Here is a 19,823-nt window from a genome sequence, read left to right as displayed (position 1 = left end):
AATTTTCCAATCATGCTTCTTCCAAGTAAGTCCCTGACCATCCAGCCAAATCTACAGCCCATGAATCCGTGTATAATGGCACATCTGACCATGTTTCCTTTGATGCAAAGTGCACAACCAGTTGCACTCCTTGAGGTTCTGCCCACTGAGAAGATTTCCCTTCACTGCTGTCCTTCAGGGATGTCCTAAAAAGGGGCTGTAGTGCTGTAGCTGTCCACTTTCGGGTGTTATCTGCATATTGTGCAGAACCATCTGTGAACCAGCCCCTTCTCTTCCTTTGTCAACTGATCATAGGGAACTCCCCATGAGGCCATCGGTGCAGGCTGGGGAAGAGAAGTCAGGGTGGCAGGAGTGGAGACCATGGACACGTGAGCCACTTCCTCATGTAACTTACTTGTGCCTTCAGGACCTGTTTGAGCCCAGTCACCTATATACCGCTTCCATTTGATGATGGAATGCTGCTGTGCATGGCCCACTTTATGGCTACATGGGTCAGAAAGCACCCAGTTCATGATAAGCAGTTCAGGTCACATGGAGACTTGATAACCCATAGTCAAATGTTCAGTTTCCACCAAAGCCCAGTAACAGGCCAGGAGCTGTCTCTCAAAAGGAGCTTATTTATCTGCAGAAGATGGCAGGGCCTTGCCCTAAAACTCTAGAGGCCACCACTGTGATTCACCTATGGTGGCTTGCCAAAGGCTCCAAACAGCATCCCTATCTGCCACTGACACATCAAGCACCATTGGGTCTGCTGGGTCATATGGCCCAAGTGGCAGAGGAGCTGGCAGAGCAGCCTGGACCTGTTGCAGAGCCTTTTCCTGTTTTGGACCCCACTCAAAACTGGCAGCCTTTCAGGTCACTCGATAAATGGGCTGGAGTAATACACCCAAATGAGGAATGTGTTGCCTGTCAAATCAAATCAGCCTACTAGGCATTGTGCCTTTTTCTTGGTTGTAGGGGGGGCCAAATGCAGCAACTTATCCTTTACCTTAGAAGGAATATCTTGACAGTCCCCACACCACTGGACCGCTAGAAATTTTACTGAGGTAGAAAATCACTGAATTTTAGTTGGATTTATTTCCCATCCTCTGGCATGCAAATGTCTCACCAATACATTCGGTGTGTTTGCTACTTCTTACTCACTGGATGCAATCAGCATAATGTCATCAATGTAATGGACCAGTGTCATATCTTGCAGAAGCGAAAAGTGATCAAGGTCTCTCTGAATAAGATTATGATACAAAGCTGGAGAGTTGATAACCCCTGAGGTAGAACAGTAAAGGCATATTGCTGGCCTTGCTAGCTGAAGGCAAATTTCTTCTGGTGGGCCTTATGGACAGCAATGGAGAAAAAGGCATTTGCCAAGTCAATGGCTGCATACCAGGAACCAGGAGATGTGTTAATTTGCTCAAGCAATGAAACCACATCTGGTACAGGTACAGCAGCTGCAATTGGAGTCACCACTTGGTTAAGCTTACAATAATCTACTGTCATTCTCTATGATCTGTCTGTCTTCTGCACAGGACAAATGGAAGAGTTGAACGGGGATGTGGTAGGAAACACCACCCCTGCATCTTTCAAGTCCTTGATGGTGGCACTAATCTCTGCAATCCCTCCAGCGATGCGATATAGTTTTTGATTTACTATTTAGGTAGAGGCAGCTCTAATGGTTTCCATTTGGACTTTCCTACCATAATAGCCCTCACCCTAGCAGTCAGGGAGCCAATGTGGGGGTTCTGCCAGCTGCTAAGTATGTCTATGCCAATTATGCATTTCTGGCACTGGGGAAATGACCATAGGATGAGTCCAGGGACTCACTGTAAGTTGGACCTGAGCTAAAACTCCATTAATTACCTGACCTCCATAAGCCCCTACTTTAACTGGAGGACCACAATAATGTTTGGGATCCCCTGGAATCAACGTCAGCTCAGAGCCATTGTCCAGTAGTCCCCAAAATGTCTGATCATTTCCCTTTCCCCAGTGCACAGTTACCCTGGTAAAAGGCCAGAGGTCTCCTTGGGGAAGGGTGGGAGAAAGATTCACTGCATAAATTGTCGGTAATGTACTGGGGTCCTTCCTCCAGGGGATCTGGCCTCCCTTTCATTCAAGGGATTGTGGGTTTGTAAACTGGCTCAAGTCTGGAAATTGATTGAGGGGTCATGATTCTCTATTTTTATAATTCAAATTAGTCTTTTGTCCATTCGACCTAGAAAGTTTCAGATTGTGTAGATTAAGTAGGAACGCAGTAGGTTTCCTATCAATTTCACTTCTAGCTCTGCATAAGTCAGACTATTCTGATTGCTGCATTGCCTCTGCTCTCTATTACGGTAGCTCCACCCACCTTGCGTTTGAAGGTTGAGTGTGGCCACTTGGCCCCTGCCACCTCAGGATCCAATTATTCCCATTGTATTTAAATTTTGTAGTTGAGTGACTGTAGTTCCCATGTTACATCTGACATGCAGAGGAGAGCAAGTGCAAGGCTTTTCAAAGATGTAGGTGCTACCCTCACGAATCTGCTTTGCAAGACATTGGTCAAGGGTATATCTTCTGGACCCACCCTACTGGGATGAGTCAGCCTAAAGTGACTAATCCATTCCACCACCCCAATCTCCCTAAGCCTTTGGATCCCTTCCTCTACATTAAACCAAGGCAGATCAGGCATTTCCAGCTCACTCACAGTGGGCAATCTTTTAATCCATATTTCAGCTAACCAAGTAAATAAACTATTAGAACTTTTTGTAACCCCCTGAGCTGCAACATTAAATGCAGAGTTCCTATTTAATGGCCCCAAATCAATAAATTCAGCCTGATATAACTCTATTTTCCTTCCACCATTATCCCACACCCTTAATATCCACTCCCATGCCTGTTCTCCAGATTTCTGCTGATATAAATGGGAAAACTCAAGCAGTTCTTTTCAAGCATAACGCACCTCCTCATGGGTCACACTTTCAACCTCACCTCTAGGGGCCTGCCGGGACTTTTGTCTAGTTATAGGTCTAGAAGCAAACAGAGGTGTTGGGGGTGGCTCCTGAGGGGAATCAACGTTATCTTGAGCGCCTCTGCCCAGCTCCCACATCGTCTGGGATGTGAAGAGTGCCTCTGCCCGACCGCCCTGTCTGGGAAGTGAGGAGTGCCTCTGCCCGGCCCCTGCCCTGTCTGGGATGTGAGGAGCGCCTCTGCCCAGCCGCCCCATCTGGGAAGTGATGTGCCCCTCTGCCCAGCTGCCTACCATCTGGGAAGTGAGGAGCGCCTCTGCCTGGCCGCTGTGCAACCTTCCAAGTGAGAAGTGACAGCCTTGTGTGTGATCTTTTCTGTCTTCCCCAAGTTTGCATTTTCAACATTAAAGTTTACTTTTTAATTAAAAGTTTAAATTGGAGAATATAAAAAGAAAAAAGAAAAAAAAACCATTATCTTGCCTGGCAACTGCCTCAGGGGAGGCCATCACTGTTGCCTCAGGTAGCGCAGGGTTTATCTCCTCAGACAAAGGTGGAAAGGCTGATGGCAGCATGGGTCCAGGAGGGGACGTTGCCACTACTGGAGATGGGGAAGCTGTTCCTTCTGGCAAAAAGAGTTCATCACAGTTTACAAACTCAGTGTCCCCAGTTTCATTGGGGTTCTCCCACACATCCCCATTCCAAGTTGCATGGTCCCATTCTTTTCCAATCGATGCCCTCACTTTAACAGTAGACACCTGGCAAGGCTGTGCATGCACCTTTCGTTGCAGGTCAGCCACTTGCACAATAAGAGCTTGTGTCTGTTTTTCCAAAATTTCAGCTCTTTCTCTACAGGAGATAAGACTCTCACTCTGAGCAATCTTAGCAGATTTGAGGCTCAGTATATGCTTCTGAAGCCAGGAGATACAATCTCTGAGTTCATCATTTTCTTTCATAACTTTGTCCACTGAACTTAGGAGCAACCAACCAGCTTTATTATGGTCGTTTGTTCACCACATAGGCTCAAAGGTATTAGGTATAGAGTCACTAAACTCCTTGCCTCTCATGAGTGATGAATCAGGAGTGTCAAATGCATATATTTTGCATAACTCTGTAAACAGTTCACGCCAAGGACTATGAGTGTTTTCCATGCTATTAGAAGTAGAGTCCTTAGCATTTTGTGGTCTAATCATATTAGGCAGCCAACTCCCAAAACCCCAAAACCAATGAAAGAACTCCATCCTTAATATTCTTTTCCACTAGAACCACTCCTTGTACCAAAATCTGTATTAGTCAGGGTTCTCTAGAGGGACAGAACTAAATCTGTATTAGTCAGGGTTCTCTAGAGGGACAGAACTAAATCTGTATTAGTCAGGATTCTCTAGAGGGACAAAACTAAATCTGAATTAGTCTGGGTTCTCTAGAGAGACAGAACTAATGAAATATATATATATATATATATAGAGAGAGAGAGAGAGAGAGGGGAGTTTATTAAGTACTAACTAACATGATCACAAGGTCTCACAATAGGCCACCTGCAGGCTGAGGAGCAAGGAGAGCCAGTCCGAGTTCCAAAGCTGAAGAACTTGGAGTTCGATGTTCGAGGGCAGGAAGCATCCAGCATGGGAGAAAGATGTAGGCTGGGAGGCTAGGCAAGCCTCTCTTTTCACATTTTTGTGCCTGCTTATATTGTAGCCACACTGGCAGCTGATTAGGTTGTGCCCACCCAGATTAAGGGTGGGTCCACCTTTCCCAGCCCACCGACTCAAATATTAACCTTCCTTGGCAACACCCTCACAGACACACCCAGGATCAATACTTTATATCCTTCAGTCCCATCAAGTTGACAATCAGTATTAACCATCACAATTGGGATATCTCAAAAGCCGTAGAAGCCAGCTTGAAGGGCCTCCCTCTGGCAAACCTGGGACAATTTGGCCATCAGATACATTATATTTGCAATAGATTAAAACCTATTGAATAAGATAATAAACTATGAGCCCATACTGATCTGAATAAATTGAAAGTTGGATGAAGAAACAGTATACTTACAGAGTTTTGAAGAATCCTTTCACAAAATACTTGTTAAATACAAAGGTAGAAAAGAATGACTTTGCAGTAAAGAAGCCTGGAGGACACCACTTTAATCAAGTGTTAAATGTGAACATCATCACTAATAGGACCAGTCGGCAATGGTGCCACCTGATAGTAAACAATGAGAAGAAGCCAGCATCACTTCTGTAATATTACTGCAAAAGATGTATAATCTCAGTCTAATTATGAGCAAACAGTATGCAAACTCAAATAGAGGGACATTCTATAAAAACACTAAATTGTTCATAAGTATCAATGTCGTGAAAGTCAAGGAAAGACTGAGGAAATGAGATTGACCAAAGAGACCTGACAACTAAATATTGCACAGCATTTTGAACTACTCTTTATTATGAAGGGCAATATTGGAATAACTGGTGAAATGTGAATGATGTCTGAGGATTAGATGGTAATAATGTGTCAATATTAATTTTCTGGTTAAGATTATGTAGGAGAATATTTTTATTTGTAGGAAATGCATTACATCATTTGGTAGTGATGCGGCATCATGTTGGCTATTTAAATCATAGTTCAGGAAAAAAACAATTTTATGTAATGTACTTCAAAGAAGAATTCAAAGAATTTACTGCACTTAATGATCATATTGATCTATGCTTTCTTAACATTTTTTCCCCTTGACTTCCTTTGGCTTCAGAAACACTGGTTGTCTTACCTGTTAGATCATTTTCTTCTCAAAGGCCATTCTTAGTCACCTTATTCTTTTATTGTGGGTACTAATTTGTAATGTTTTTCCTTGGCCTTCTCTTCTTTCCCCTTTAATAATTCTTCTATTTCTTGCAACTCTAGGCATATCTATCCTAAATCTGCATCTTTATCCTAGCTATTTCCTGATCTTTAGACCTACATTTTACTTGAAGTTAGCTTTTTTTAGTACTTCTTTTTCTGTCAATCCAGACCTTTGGTATATAACTCAGCGTTGGCTTAACTCACAGGGCTCACTAATACATACTCACATTTTGTGAAAAATGTGGGGTTTACTTTTCTTATTTCAAAAGATAGTAAAATTGGCTTCTGTAATGGAACAGAGGGTTATTAAGAAAATTTCAGAATGGCTACTACCTGTACTGATCCAGGATCAGGGTCATAAACTTATCTCCAAAATGAAATACAAGTTTGATTACAGTAGAAAGTTGCATGTTATAAAAAGGTGAATTTTATCTTGATACGAAATAAACTTTTAGGGATATTATCTGAGATAACATGAAGAAGTAAGAATAGTATCTCATCTCCCAAATCTGTTTTGAAGGAAGATGTTATGAGAAAAGTTTGAACTATATATATGAAAAAGCATCCATATTTTAAAATTGTCTCAGTTCTAACACGAAACAAGAACAAAAATAGGAGTATTCTTAGTTGGCATGTCTAAAATTAAACATTTTAAATTGATCAAGAATAACAGGGATGGTGAAAAGGTATTCATTATAATTCCATTCATTAAAAAATATTGATAAATACCTTTCTTATTTAAACTTTTTTATTTTATAACTGTATATATGTATATTTTGAAAATTAATGTTTTTATATCCAACTGTGTACCAGAAAGTATGAGTCACTTCTGTGCCAAAACACTTTTGGATATCTCATTCGGTTTCTAATTATGAAGACATTTCAGGAAGTATTGCAAATAACTCAAATAGCCCTCCTGAAATGCTTGGTTTTGGTGGGACGTTACAGGTCCTTTATTTGTTGAACTCTCTTCAAAAGTAATAATTCTTTCTATGAATGAATCTCTACTCAGTGCAAGAGATTACAGGTGGCCAAATGACTCTTCTTCTGAAGCTGAACTCAGATATAATAAACATTGGCATTTAATTGGTGTTAATTTTGGTGTAATTCATTGTCTCTCTTATTTAAAAAAATGGTGTTTCCTGAAACCAGTGTTACTTGGAAAACCTTGGCTAACTAACAAGTTCCTGAGAAATATTACTGGATACCCCAAAGCCTTGACTTGACCACTGTGCAAGCTATGCATGTAACAAAATTGCACTGGTACCCCCTAAATTTATACAAATAAAAAATAGTATATTGCCAAGAATGTCTTAATAATTCAACAAAAGTGCCTTCTTTAAAAAGTCCAAAAATATTTTAATTTTATAATTATTTATTGAGATCCTGCTGATTTTATAGGCTCACATTGGACTATGACAGGGATCCAAAAGAAGTATATACCTTATAAAGAACTTATAATCAATTTTGAGAAACAAAATACATTCATATGAAACAGCAAGAAAACCATGAAAGGATATAATGTAGTGTCAGCTTAGTAAGTTAATATTCTTGTTGAGTCAGACAGTCATCAGTAATCTTCCTATAGCACTGACGTAATTTTGGGTTACTTAATGAGTCAGTATTAGGCTGGATTTATTTCATGTTTTCTGTGCTTTATAATATTTGATTATAAAAGCCTTATTTTTCAGCTCTGAAGTCAGCACATATTGTTGGATACATACTACTTGCTAGCACACTTATAGGCATCAGGATTACAAATGTAAGCAAAATAGAGATTCTTTATACTTAATCACCTTGCTGCTTTGTGTGTACATGTACGCTGGGTGATGATGCCAGGGAAGACACAGACAGTTAACATTTGAATACATAAATAAATAATTCCAGATATTTTTAAGTATTGTGAAGGTGATAAAAATGTTGGGGTGGAGGTGTACTGACTACTGTTATCAGAGAAGGCCTGTCTGAGGAGCCAAGATTTTAGCTGAAGATTGAATAATGAGAAAGAATTAAGTAGGTAGGTAGATTTACAGTTTGGAGCTCAAGGAGAGGTCTAGAGTGATGATAGAAGTTTGAGAGTCACTACTATGAATATGATATTTAAAACCACGAGAGGCCAAGTGCAGTAGCTCACACCTATAATCCCAACACTTTGGGAAGCTGAGGCAGGCGGATCACTTGAGGTCAGGAGTTCAAGACCAGCCTGGCCAACATGGTGAAACCCCATCTCATGTCTACTAAAAATACAAAAATTAGCTAGGCGTGGTGGCAGGCGCCTGTAATCCTAGCCACCTGAGAGGCTGAGGCAGGAGAATCGCTTGAACCCAGGAGGCAGGGGCTGCAGTGAGCCAAGATTATGCCGCTGCACTCCAACCTGGGTGACAGAGTGAGACACTTTCAAAAATAAACAACCAACCATGAGAGTGCTTAAGTTACATCAGTGAGTGTAGCTGGAGAAGAGAGGAGTATAGAGCCCTGAAACAGTTCAACATTAAGAAGACAGAGAGGAGGAGGAGGCAGCAAAGGAACCTGAGAAGAAGCAGGTAGTGATTAGGAGGAAACATAGGCAAATGTGGTATCTCAGCAGCTAGAAAAGAAAGTGTTTCACAAAAGGGAAAACCAACAATGTCAAACAGTCAAGAGGTCAAATGAGAGTTGAGAGCTGACCTTTGCCTGACCACTTTCTGCTCAAGGAAACAGATTAGAAAAATGGCCATTTTAGGTCTGGGCAGAACATTTTCAAAATAGACTTGGAACATTTGATCATAACAGAGCAAGGAATCTATCCAAAACTAGTATAGACATGTCAAAAGGACTCAGGGGACAGCATGAAGAGTCTTTCACTTGCTCAAGATGAGATAATATGAATATCAATAAGGAAAATAACTATAATGGATTGAAACACATCAAATATGTTTAAATCCATGAGTTCAAATTGATCAAAAAAAGAAAACCAACAACAAAACCACACACACATACACACAACAACAACAAGAACTAAGTGGAAACCTCTGAAGAAATGTAGTTAACCAGCTTTTTAATTTAAAAACTGATAAAGAGAATCGAGCATTTTTCCTTTTTCTATATCAACCGTATCCTTGGATACCCAAATAGTAGATGTGGTGAAATTTCTCTTTAAAGGGGTGTTCCAGTAAATACATAATGAATGATACAATTGGAATATCACCATTTTGTAATGCCAGATGAATTCATGAATTTAGACATTTAGCAAAATAAGCTACTAACATCACAAAAAGGAATACCAAATATGGTGTGCCTTCTGATAACATCAACCCATGAAATGTCTTGTCCAAAAAAATTGAACATGAATCTGATTATGCTTCTAGATTCAATTTTCAATTACCAGTTTTCCAAGAATACAGAAGAAAGATTAACATGTTAACCTATATCATAGGGATGTAATTCGCCAAATCTATATTGAGGGAAACTCTACCAGACAAATTAAACAATAGTGCCTATGGAAGGTTTATGATTTGGTGATAAAATAATAAATTAACTATAAAGGATGTGAGACCATAAAAGTGAGGATAGTGGTTACACTTAGAAGGGAAGAGTCTTTGGGAGAAAACCCTGGGATGGGTTTTGGGTAGCTGGCAAGATTCTGTTTAAATGAATATTATGTAGAAAGGTGGTTGTCTTATAACAATTCATTAAGCTGTGTGTGGTTCTCTGTATGTGAGTTACATTTAACAATACTAGAGCAAAACTTTTAAATGAGGATAAGGCATTTACATATTTTAAATTCTATTATTTTAATTTGTGAAGTTACTTGTTAAGATTTTGTAGGAAATGGGAGGGGCAAGCAGTGTTAAAGACTTCAGAGTAAATAACAGAGTTGCAAACGGCAACTAAGATCACAAATCAAAGAAATCAAGTGAGCTCCACATGAAAGAACTACTCAGCATTAGTCAGTCACTTCAGCCATCTCTAACACATGTTCTCATCTTCATGGTGAAAATGGATTAGGTGGCATATACGTTGGAAATACCTGTTTACAGATGCTTCATGTTGCTTTTCAAAGTGCTTTTATATATATTATATCATGACAGATTCTAAATGAATTTGTGAGTGGAACTGATAATGGTATCTAAATTCTCTGTACATAAAAATAGTGAATGTTTATTAATTTAAAAATATTTTAAAATATCTAAGAGAACAAATCTCCCTTTATTGTAGATGTCAATATATTATTTCAAGTAATTTCTGCCTTACTTATAAGAATTCCTGCCCCTTATTTGTTTAAGGAAATAATGTCCACCAGTTTGATAAAAATTGAGATAAATTAAATTGTTGTTTGAAAAAAATTTTAAGATATTCATGGTAGTTTGACAGGCCTGAAGTAAATGTAAACTACTCCTTTTTTTTTTTTTTTTTTTTTTTCTGCAGAGGTCTCTTTATTAGTATCCACGATCGAGGGCATATTGCTTCAGTTCTCAATGCATGGCCAGAAGATGTCATCAAGGTAAGTTATCATGTTTTTCCACTATAGCAAATTTTTTCTTTTTTCTGTCCCATAAAACAGTTTAAAATATACTGACAATTCTCATGATAATGGGTAGCATTCATTAGCTTTTCTAGTGAATATCACCTAATTTATATCCCTTTGATTTTTACATAGTGGGTTAATTTTATTCTGATGCCATTTAGATACTAAGTTTTCCTATTATTCCTATCTAATTTCTTAGTACCTCCATTCTAAGTAATGATAAATGTTGAATATGTGATTGCATCTGAATTTCTTTAAGCAAACCCTTAAATTCTATCTGTTGTGTTTAATTATCCACTAAGAGGAATCCAAGTAGGCAAGAAAAAAAGTCTGTCAATTCATTTCTTTTATCATTATGACTTTAAGTAGTTCATTTGACTTACCTCTGTAAGTGAGCTAATGAAAATAAAAGTAATAATAGTACTTGACATTTGGTAGCGTTCTGAATGAGACTTTTTACATGGATTAACTCTTATAATAATAATAATTGATTGGGGAAAGAAAGGCACAGATGGGTTACAAAGTAGCTTAAGATAGTGGTGGGAACTGCATGCAGGCCCCAGAGCTGGCCTCTGAGTCCCCTTTCTTAGACACAGGGCTATGCCATCTTCCTTGTCTAAGGGAGGTGAGGAGTGTTTGTTCTCCCTTTGGTTCCCTCTTTCTTTTCTGTTGAATGCCTAGCAACTTTGTGGTATCTTTTAGTACCAGGATGGAATAAATCAATGCCTTTTGGTGGTACAAAGGCACTTCAGCTATAACTTCTGAATGTAAGTCCGTTAATGATCTTTTTAAAATTATTTTAATTTTTTTAGAGACAAAGTCCCACTATGTTGCTCAGTCTGGTCTTGAACTCCTGACCTCACGCAGTTCTCCTGCCTGAGCTTCCCAAAGTATTGAAACTATAGGTGTGAGCTACCACCATGCCTTGGTGATCTTTCCTATTTGAGACATTGTGGCTATAATTGATTAATTTGGTTCTCTAGGGCTCATGCTAGGAAAACTTGTAAATTAAAATGGTTTTTATTATTTCCAGTGTCCTCAATTTTTTTTTTTGTTTGTTTGTTTGGCTTTCTCCACCTAAGTTGCTTCCTCACCTTTTCTGCTATCAGCAAGACCATTGTTATCCACAGATTCTGGTCTTAGAAACTATCCTAAGAAACATCTTAATTGTATAAAGCATAAATGTCTGATCACCTAAGGATGTTTACTTTTAATCAGGAATCTAAAGAAAATTTAAGGAATCAACAAGTTGGCCAGAAGTGGTGGCTCAGGCCTGTGATCCCAACACTTTGGGAGGCCGAGGTGGGTGGGAGGATTGCTTGAGCTCAGGAGTTTGAGACCAGCCTGGGCAACATAGTGAGACTCCATTTCTAGAAAAAATTTTAAAATTAGCTGGAATGGTGGTGCATGCCTGTAGTCCCAGCTACTTGGCATGCACCCAGCTACTTGGGAGGCTGAGGTGGGAGGATCACTTGAGCTCAGGAGTTCAATTCTGCAATGTACTATGATCACACCACTACACTCTAGCCTGGGCAACAGAGTGAGACCCTGTCTCAGAAAAAAAACAAACAAACAAGAATTAACAAGTCAATAGAGGAAATAGTTCTGCAGTAGAGAGTTCTAGCCAATATCCCTGTAATCGTAACAGCTAGGCAGTAAGCTATCACACCATGTTTCTTGTTCTTCCAACTAACTGATCTCTGCATCTTTAACTTTATTCATAAGCTACTTTTATCCTTTGGACTCTTAATATTGGGCCTTTACTGATGTTCTTATCCCTAACTATGCCCTCTTTTATTTAAAAATCTTAGCATAGTGCCTGGCACATAGTAGGTACTTAGTAAATGGCAGCTATTGATTGTAAAAGAATGCTGAAGATAGATAAGTGTATCTTATATGGTCTGTACTATATACTTGAAAGTACGCATGAAATAAAGGCAATTATTAAGCAAAATATAATCAAAATGTGTGGTATTATAGGTGCCTTATTTATTCATTCTGAGGAGAATATTATTTAGAGAAGGCTGGAATAGTTAAGAAAACTTTTCTAGCAAAGTTGGAACTTAAATCCAACCTTTGATAGTTAGAAAGGGAAGAACATACTATTCTAAGAAGGGAACAGGTGAATGTAGATATCAAGTTCAGTAAGAGAATGGGGTGTTTTTAGACAATAAGGAAATTCACTCGCCTGACTAAAGCTGAGTGTTAATATTGGAATATAGTGGAATTCAGATTGTTTAAGGGGTAATCAAATTATTGTAAAAGGTTTTGAAATTCAGAAAGAGATTTAGATTTGAAAAAATAGAATGTCATATTTAACAAGGAAATTATATAAGTAATATTTGAAGAAGGTTCACTGGAAACAGATTTTAGAATAGTTTCAAGAAAGCAGGAAAAGATGCAAAGGTTCTGCATTTAGGTAGGCTACAAGAGGATGGGCCTTGGGAAATTAAATGAAGGGATGAAGACAGGACACATGGAGAGTATCTTTGTGTGTTCAGGAGAAATCTGCGTATTTCATACAGAAGTTTCTATTCAGGTAATGCCTAGATAATAATTTGTATAGTGGGGTGAAGATTTAATTTCTGAAAAACAGACATCACTGATAGAACTGTAGTTGTCTTACTGATATTAATCCTGCAGTTGTGACTTAATTATCGTACAGAAAACATCCAACTGCTTCATTTTTCTGAAGCAGGAGATAAAGTAGGTTAAAAAAAGCAAGAGAATATTAATTTAGTGATAAACTACATAAGTGACAAAACTTTTTTTCTTTGAGAGAATTCTTTTACTGTTAAAATCTACTTTTATATGGAAGTATTTATGAATTAATGCTATAAATGTACATTTGTAATAAAGCATAAATATTGAATGTCTCAAAACATATTTTAAAAACTTCTCAAACTACTACATATCTAAATGTTCATGTATATGTATATTATTAAATAATATAAATAATAGCTCTGAGAGAAGAACTTAGGGAATAAAAGTTATGAAGAAATAAGAAAGAATGCACTGCTTTTTTTTTTTTTTTTTTTTTTGAGACAGAGTTTTGCCCTTGTTGCCCAGGCTGGAATGCAGTGGTGCGATCTCTGCTCACTGCAACCTCTGCCTCCTAGGTTCAAGCAATACTTCTGCCTCAGCCTCCCAAGTAGCTGGGAGGCTACTCGCCACCACGCCCAGCTAATTTTTGTGTTTTTAGTAGAAACGGGGTTTTGCCATGTTGGTCAGGCTGGTCTCGAACTCCTGACCTCAGGTGATCCGCCCATCTCGGCCTCCCAAAGTGTGCTGGGATTATAAGCGTGAGCTACTGCAATTGGCCCACTTTTTTTTTTTTTTTAATGTTCAAGACATATATTTAGTTTAACATAGATGAGCTATCAAAAAAAAGTGAAAAGGTATGCCACTTGAAATCCCTTTTTCAGAATTTTGAAACCAAATAACAACTCTCTGTGTTTAAGCACTTTTGATGAAATCTGGAAAGCATTTTATAAATTATTATTCAGGTCATAACTAAGCTAAGCTAAATGACTAAGCTAACTAAGCTAAATGACAATATTACTCTCCTTATAAAACATATCATTAAAAATATTTGTAAGTATAGGCAGGCCAACTGGACTTTACCTATGTAAAGATCACATTCATAAAAGTATATATTATCAACGATATGTAAAAATACCTCTATTTGTGGTAATGCAGTAAATAAAACTGTCTGTTAAATACACATTAGAAGTATTAGGACTTTGAAAATTTGGCCTTAATTTAATTTAAAAAACAAAGTTATAGTTATCTGCAGTATTTATCTTTTTTACCTTAAATCAAGGCTAAGTTAACCCAGTAGTATCGGATTGCTTCCTCCAAAAGAGCATCACATATTGATCCACTGCTATTTGACATGGAAAATCTTCCAAAGACGAATGTATTGAATATGCAAAAATGATTTTCACCTACCTCCCAAATGTATTTGCTTTTAAGACAATTTTTCAAGAGCTGAATAATATAGGTGAACAGGAAATTAAATAAAATATCTTAGTAGTATATTTTAAAATATATTCTGCAATGTGGTATGGTGAAAAGAGCACTGTACTAGGAATTAACATATGTGGGTTTCTGGTTCTTTGATATTAACCAAGTAAATAACTTTAGGCAAATTATTTCAGTTCTCTGATTTTTCAGTTAACTAATTTATAAAATAAGAGGAATAGACGGAATATACTGTAGATTTCTCTTTACATCTAAAATGCTATAACTTTATAATTAGCTCCAGTGAAATAATAGTAATAATAGCTATAAATTTTTAAGAATTTGTAATGTACCAGGTACTGTGGTAGGTTCTTTATATATCATGATTTCATTTTATGTAATCATAGTTTTATTCAATTTACTAATATTTATTGATTGTTTACTGTGTGCCAAATGCTGTACTAGGTGCTGATGTATGGTGGTAAGCAAAAAGACCTGGTTCCCAATTTTATACAGCTACTCTGAAAAGTACCTTTATTACTCCCAATTTACCAAAAAGAAACAGAAGCTTAAATTCACCCAAGGCCAAATAACTGACATATTCCCACGTTTCTCTGAATATGATGAGTGTAGCAGTTTGTAGACTATTTAATAAATTGTGTTTCATAAGATTGGTTTTGTTTAAATTCATATAACTGACATGAATCACAAAGATGTTCAATAATGATATCAAATTACATAGAATTAAAATCTCCACATGATTAAAGTATATGCTTCATAAATATTCAAGTTAATTAGAAATAAACTAAACAGGCTGGGCACAGTGGTGGCTCATGCCTGTAATCCCAGCACTTTGGAAGGCTGAGACGGGAGGATCACGAGGTCAGGAGTTTGATACCAGCCTGGCTAACATGGTGAAACCCTGTCTTTACTAAAAATACAAAAATTAGCCGGGCGTGGTGGCGGGCGCCTGTAATCCCAGCTACTTGGGAGGCTGAGACAGGAGAATTGCCTGAACCCGGGAGGCAGAGGTTGCAGTGAGCTGAGATTGTGCCACTGCACTCCAGCCTGGGCGACAGAGCAAGACTCCGTCTCGGAAAAAAGGGAAAAAAAAGAAAGATAAAAGAAGGAAGGAAGGAAGGAAGGAGAGAGACAAAATTCATTAAGTCTAGTGGAAAATTTTCAGGTAAGAAGTAGCAGACTGTACTGGACATGTTTCAAAGATATCAAGTGATTATAGGAGTTAAGGAGAATGGGTCAGATTGTTGTAAAAATAGGAGGATAGTGCCAGGATGCATAAACTGAAGATCAGAGCATTTAGGGCAGAGATATAACCTCCTCAATCTCTTCAGTAACTATGCAGTACTTTACTAAGGACACTCTTGCTCAAAACCACCCTACGTTTCTTTTGGTTCCCAGTCTGAGCTCTTATTTCCCTATACTTTACCCACTTGCTCCTCTTGATTGAAAACTTAAGTTATTTGGTATGTTTGAATCTTTATGCGCACACTTGCCCTTCTTTTTAAAATAACCTAATTAAGCATATTTATAAATCAAGTTCATTTCTTCACCCTATTCTTCCACAATTACAATTTATAAAATCTTTTTCATAAATATTCAATTTATGTTTTTTAACAGCTTAATATTTCACTAGTAGTAACTTCAGAAATAGAGTCAGAAATTGTGTCTCAGGATTTGTGAAAACTTGTTAATAGGTAATTTTTCTTTTTCTTCCAGGCCATTGTGGTGACTGATGGAGAGCGTATTCTTGGCTTGGGAGACCTTGGCTGTAATGGAATGGGCATCCCTGTGGGTAAATTGGCTCTGTATACAGCTTGCGGAGGGATGAATCCTCAAGAATGTCTGCCTGTCATTCTGGATGTGGGAACCGAAAATGAGGTAAATAATTTACGTCTATAAGGCAGCTATGTACCTTTAAAAATGGCATCAATTCTTGCATTTTGAACTTATTCCAGGAACTCATAAAATTCATTCTTTTTTGTCTGGTTCTCTTTCTCCAAATCTGCCCTTTACTGTTGTAAGAAAATTACTTCTCCTGTTCTCCTTTTCCCATCTTAATAACGTGATTAATCTTTTATCTGCTTCCCTAGTGCCTTATGTTGCTTTGATATGTATTTACACCATTATTCTATAGAGTATATATTTTACTTTAAGGCAATAGTTTTAAAAATTATTTTTTTATTATATAGGAACTAATACCATGGGATTTATTAAATTTAATCAGTCTGAAATATTCTTGTTTTAAAAACCATATTGAACCCAAAGTAGATCATTTGGAGTTTAACTTTTCTCATTCATTACTTTATATTTTAGAATCTTAAAGTCAGATGTTAAGTACTACTTTTTTTTTTGCTCATCCTTTACTGATAATATTTAGGATTAACTAGCTAACTAGATACTAGAAGTTAAACATAGAATTCTCTGAAATAGAAATGAAAGATAATAGTCACTTAAGGATGAACTTTTAAAAAGTTATTTACAAACTTCAGACCTAGGTCCCAAACAGATATATCATCAAATAAGACCTTGACACAAATACATACATGCATTATGTTTGTTTTCTTTGTCTCCTTCTAAAACAATTGAAGATATAACTTTTGATCTGTAAGTAATGTGAAATATATTTTTGCATGAGCAAAAATATAGATAGTGACTTAAACAGTTATGTTTTTAACCTACACATAGAAAGTTACAATGTTTAACTTGATCTATGCATGAATGCTCACTTAACCTTTATCAAAGGATACATTTTAATAAAAATACATTGCTTATCTGGCATTTTCTTTTCTAATACCAATAGAAATGGCTTAGAAATTATCAAAGCTGGCCTCTTTAAACAATTGTCCTAAAATTGTGTGTATACATTGAACATTAACATTTCCTCTTTAAGCCAGGAGAGGTGGTGTGTACCTACAGTCCTAGCTACTCAGGAGGCTACAAGGTAGGAGGATTGGTTGAACTCAGGAGATTCAGGATGCAGTGAGCCATGATCGCGCAATTGGACTACAACCTGGGCTACAGAGTGAGATCCTGCTCTAAAAAATTTAAATTAAAATAAAATAAATATATTTCTTCTTTATTTTAAAAATATATTTTAAAAATTGTTATGTGACAAGTTGTATTGAAATAAAATAGTTTATTTATTATTATTATTTTTTTTTTTTGAGACGGAGTCTTGCTCTGTCACCCAGGCTGGAGTACAGTGGCTGATCTCCGCTCACTGCAACCTCCGCCTCCCGGGTTCAAGCGATTCTCCTGCCTCAGCCTCCCAAGTAGCTGGGAGTACAGGCACATGCCACCATGCTCGGTGTATTTTTTGTATTTTTAGTAAAGAGGGGGTTTCACCGTGTTAGCCAGGATGGTCTCAATCTCCTGACCCTGTGATCTGTCCACCTCGCCCTCCCAAAGTGCTGGGATTACCGGCGTGAGCCACCGTACCCGGCCTATTTTTTAATTTTCTTTAAGACAGGGTCTCACTGCTGTTGCCCAGGCTAGAGTGCACTGTCATGATCATGGCTCACTGCAGCTTCAATCTCCCATACTCATGTGATTCTCCCACCTCAGCCTCCCAAGTAGCTGGGACTACAGTTACATGCCACCACAGCTGGCTACTTTTTTGTTTACATTGAAATCAAATTTTAAAAATCACAAAAATATATAATATATCTTAAAAATCCTGTGGAGAAATGAGGAGGAATATATAACGACAAAACAGACATGCAAAAATGTTAGAATTTGGCTTTTTTTTTTTTTTTTGTAAGAGATAGGATGTTGCACTGCCACCCAGGCTGTAGTGCAGTGGCACTATCATAGCTTATTGCAGCCTTAAACTCCTGAGCCCAAGTGGTCCTCCTGCCTCAGCCTTTCGAGTAGCTGGGATTCCAGGTGTGCACCACCACACCAATCTAATTTTTTTTAACCTTTTTTTTTTTTTTTTTTTTTTTTTAGACGGGGTCTTGCTATGTATGTTGCTCAGGCTGGTTTTGAACTCCTGGTATCAAACAATCCTCCTGCTTCACTGGGATAACAGTGAAGTTTTAAACAGTTTTAAACCTTGGCCATTTATTGAGATTGTTTGTATAATGTGGACATTAAAAAAAAGCTGTGCACTAGTGAAACTGTAACACTAGGACACTTGCATTGATAGATATGTATTATATGAAAGAATTGATTTCATGAGAGAGATTGTATTATATGAAAGAGTTGATTTCTTGAAAGTAGGTCTTAAAATAGCCAAATTGATGGTTGTCTTGAATTTTCCACATTATCTCTGTTTAGTGTATGTTTCTTTCCTGTTTTGGTATTTATTGCTTTTATGTTATTACATTTCTATCCAGTATCTTACTTCCTCAGCCTGCAGAACGCATCCACCTATCCTTCACGAAATTTCTTACTTTACCCAGCTGTAGATCTAGCTTTTTCTCTCTCTTTTTATTAAGACATGTCTGGTTCATACTACATTTCAAAATTTTTAAGCTGATAATTAGAAAATAATCTGATTATCTAAATGAATCTACTGTTAAAATGCTGTGTATTATTTGTAGAGATTTTGCTTACTGCCATTCGACTTTCAGGAATATTAAGGGCAGAAAATTAAGTGAATGGTGAACCTTTAACTCTTTGACAGGTCACTGGAGAATACCTTTGTCACTTTGAGAGTGACAGAGGTCTTTGAGGGACCTTTCTGAAACTCCTCAAATTGCATTTGGTAGATTTAATTGAATTAGACCAACATTGAGTACCTACTCATTATGTTAAGTGAAATAAACCAGGCACAGAAAGACAAATATCCCATGTTCTCACACCCGGGCTAAAAAAGTTGATCTCATGGAGGTAGAGAGTAGAATGATGTTGCCAAAGGCTGGGAAGGGTGTGTGTATGTCAGGATAGAGGGTGGGAGGATGAAGAGAGGTTGGTTAATGGGTACAAATATGTCAATTGAAGGAATAAGTTCTAATGTTTGATAGCAGAGTAGGGTGACTACAGTTACCAACACTGTATTGTATATTTCAAAATAGCTGGAAGAGAAGACTTGAAATGCTACCAACACATAGAAATGATACGCAAGGTGGCCGGGGGTGGTGGCTCACACCTGTAATCCCAGAACTTTGGGAGGCCAAGGCGGGCAGATCACCTGAGGTTGAGAGTTTGAGATCAGCCTGAGCAACATAGAGAAAACCCGTCTACTAAAAATACAAAATCAGTTGGGCATGGTGGCACATGCCTGTAATCCCAGCTACTTGGGAGGCTGAGGCAGGAGAATCGCTTGAACCCGGGGGTGGAGGTTGCAGTGGGCTCAGATCACAACATTGCACTCCAGCCTGGGCAACAACAGCAAAACTATGTCTCAAAAAAAAAGAAAAGAAATAATACTCAAGATGATGGACTCCCTAAATACCCTGACTGGATCATTACACGTTCCATGCATGTAACCAAGTATCACATGTACCCTATAAAAATACACAAATTTATGTATCAATAAACAAATTTTTAAAAAGTATTGAATATCTGCTATCTATCAAAGCCTAAGCAAAGCCTAGGTAATATCGGAGTAAGAA

At 37.7% G+C, this 19,823-nt stretch overlaps 1 protein-coding gene across 1 annotated transcript in view; it reads left to right on the top strand.

Moving 5' to 3' along the window:
• Positions 1-19,823, top strand: part of ME1 (malic enzyme 1) — a 214,144-nt gene that overhangs the window by 68,490 nt on the left and 125,831 nt on the right. The window contains exons 4-5 of the mRNA XM_031012399.3: positions 10,182-10,257; positions 15,982-16,143. Of these exons, the coding sequence (XP_030868259.1) occupies positions 10,182-10,257; positions 15,982-16,143 (238 nt within the window). The remainder of the gene's footprint in view (positions 1-10,181; positions 10,258-15,981; positions 16,144-19,823) is intronic.

This window comes from Gorilla gorilla, chromosome 5, assembly GCF_029281585.2.
Source record: "Gorilla gorilla gorilla isolate KB3781 chromosome 5, NHGRI_mGorGor1-v2.1_pri, whole genome shotgun sequence".
In the NCBI taxonomy this organism is placed as follows: Eukaryota; Metazoa; Chordata; class Mammalia; order Primates; family Hominidae; genus Gorilla; species Gorilla gorilla.
This window is presented reverse-complemented; position numbering and strand designations above follow the sequence as displayed.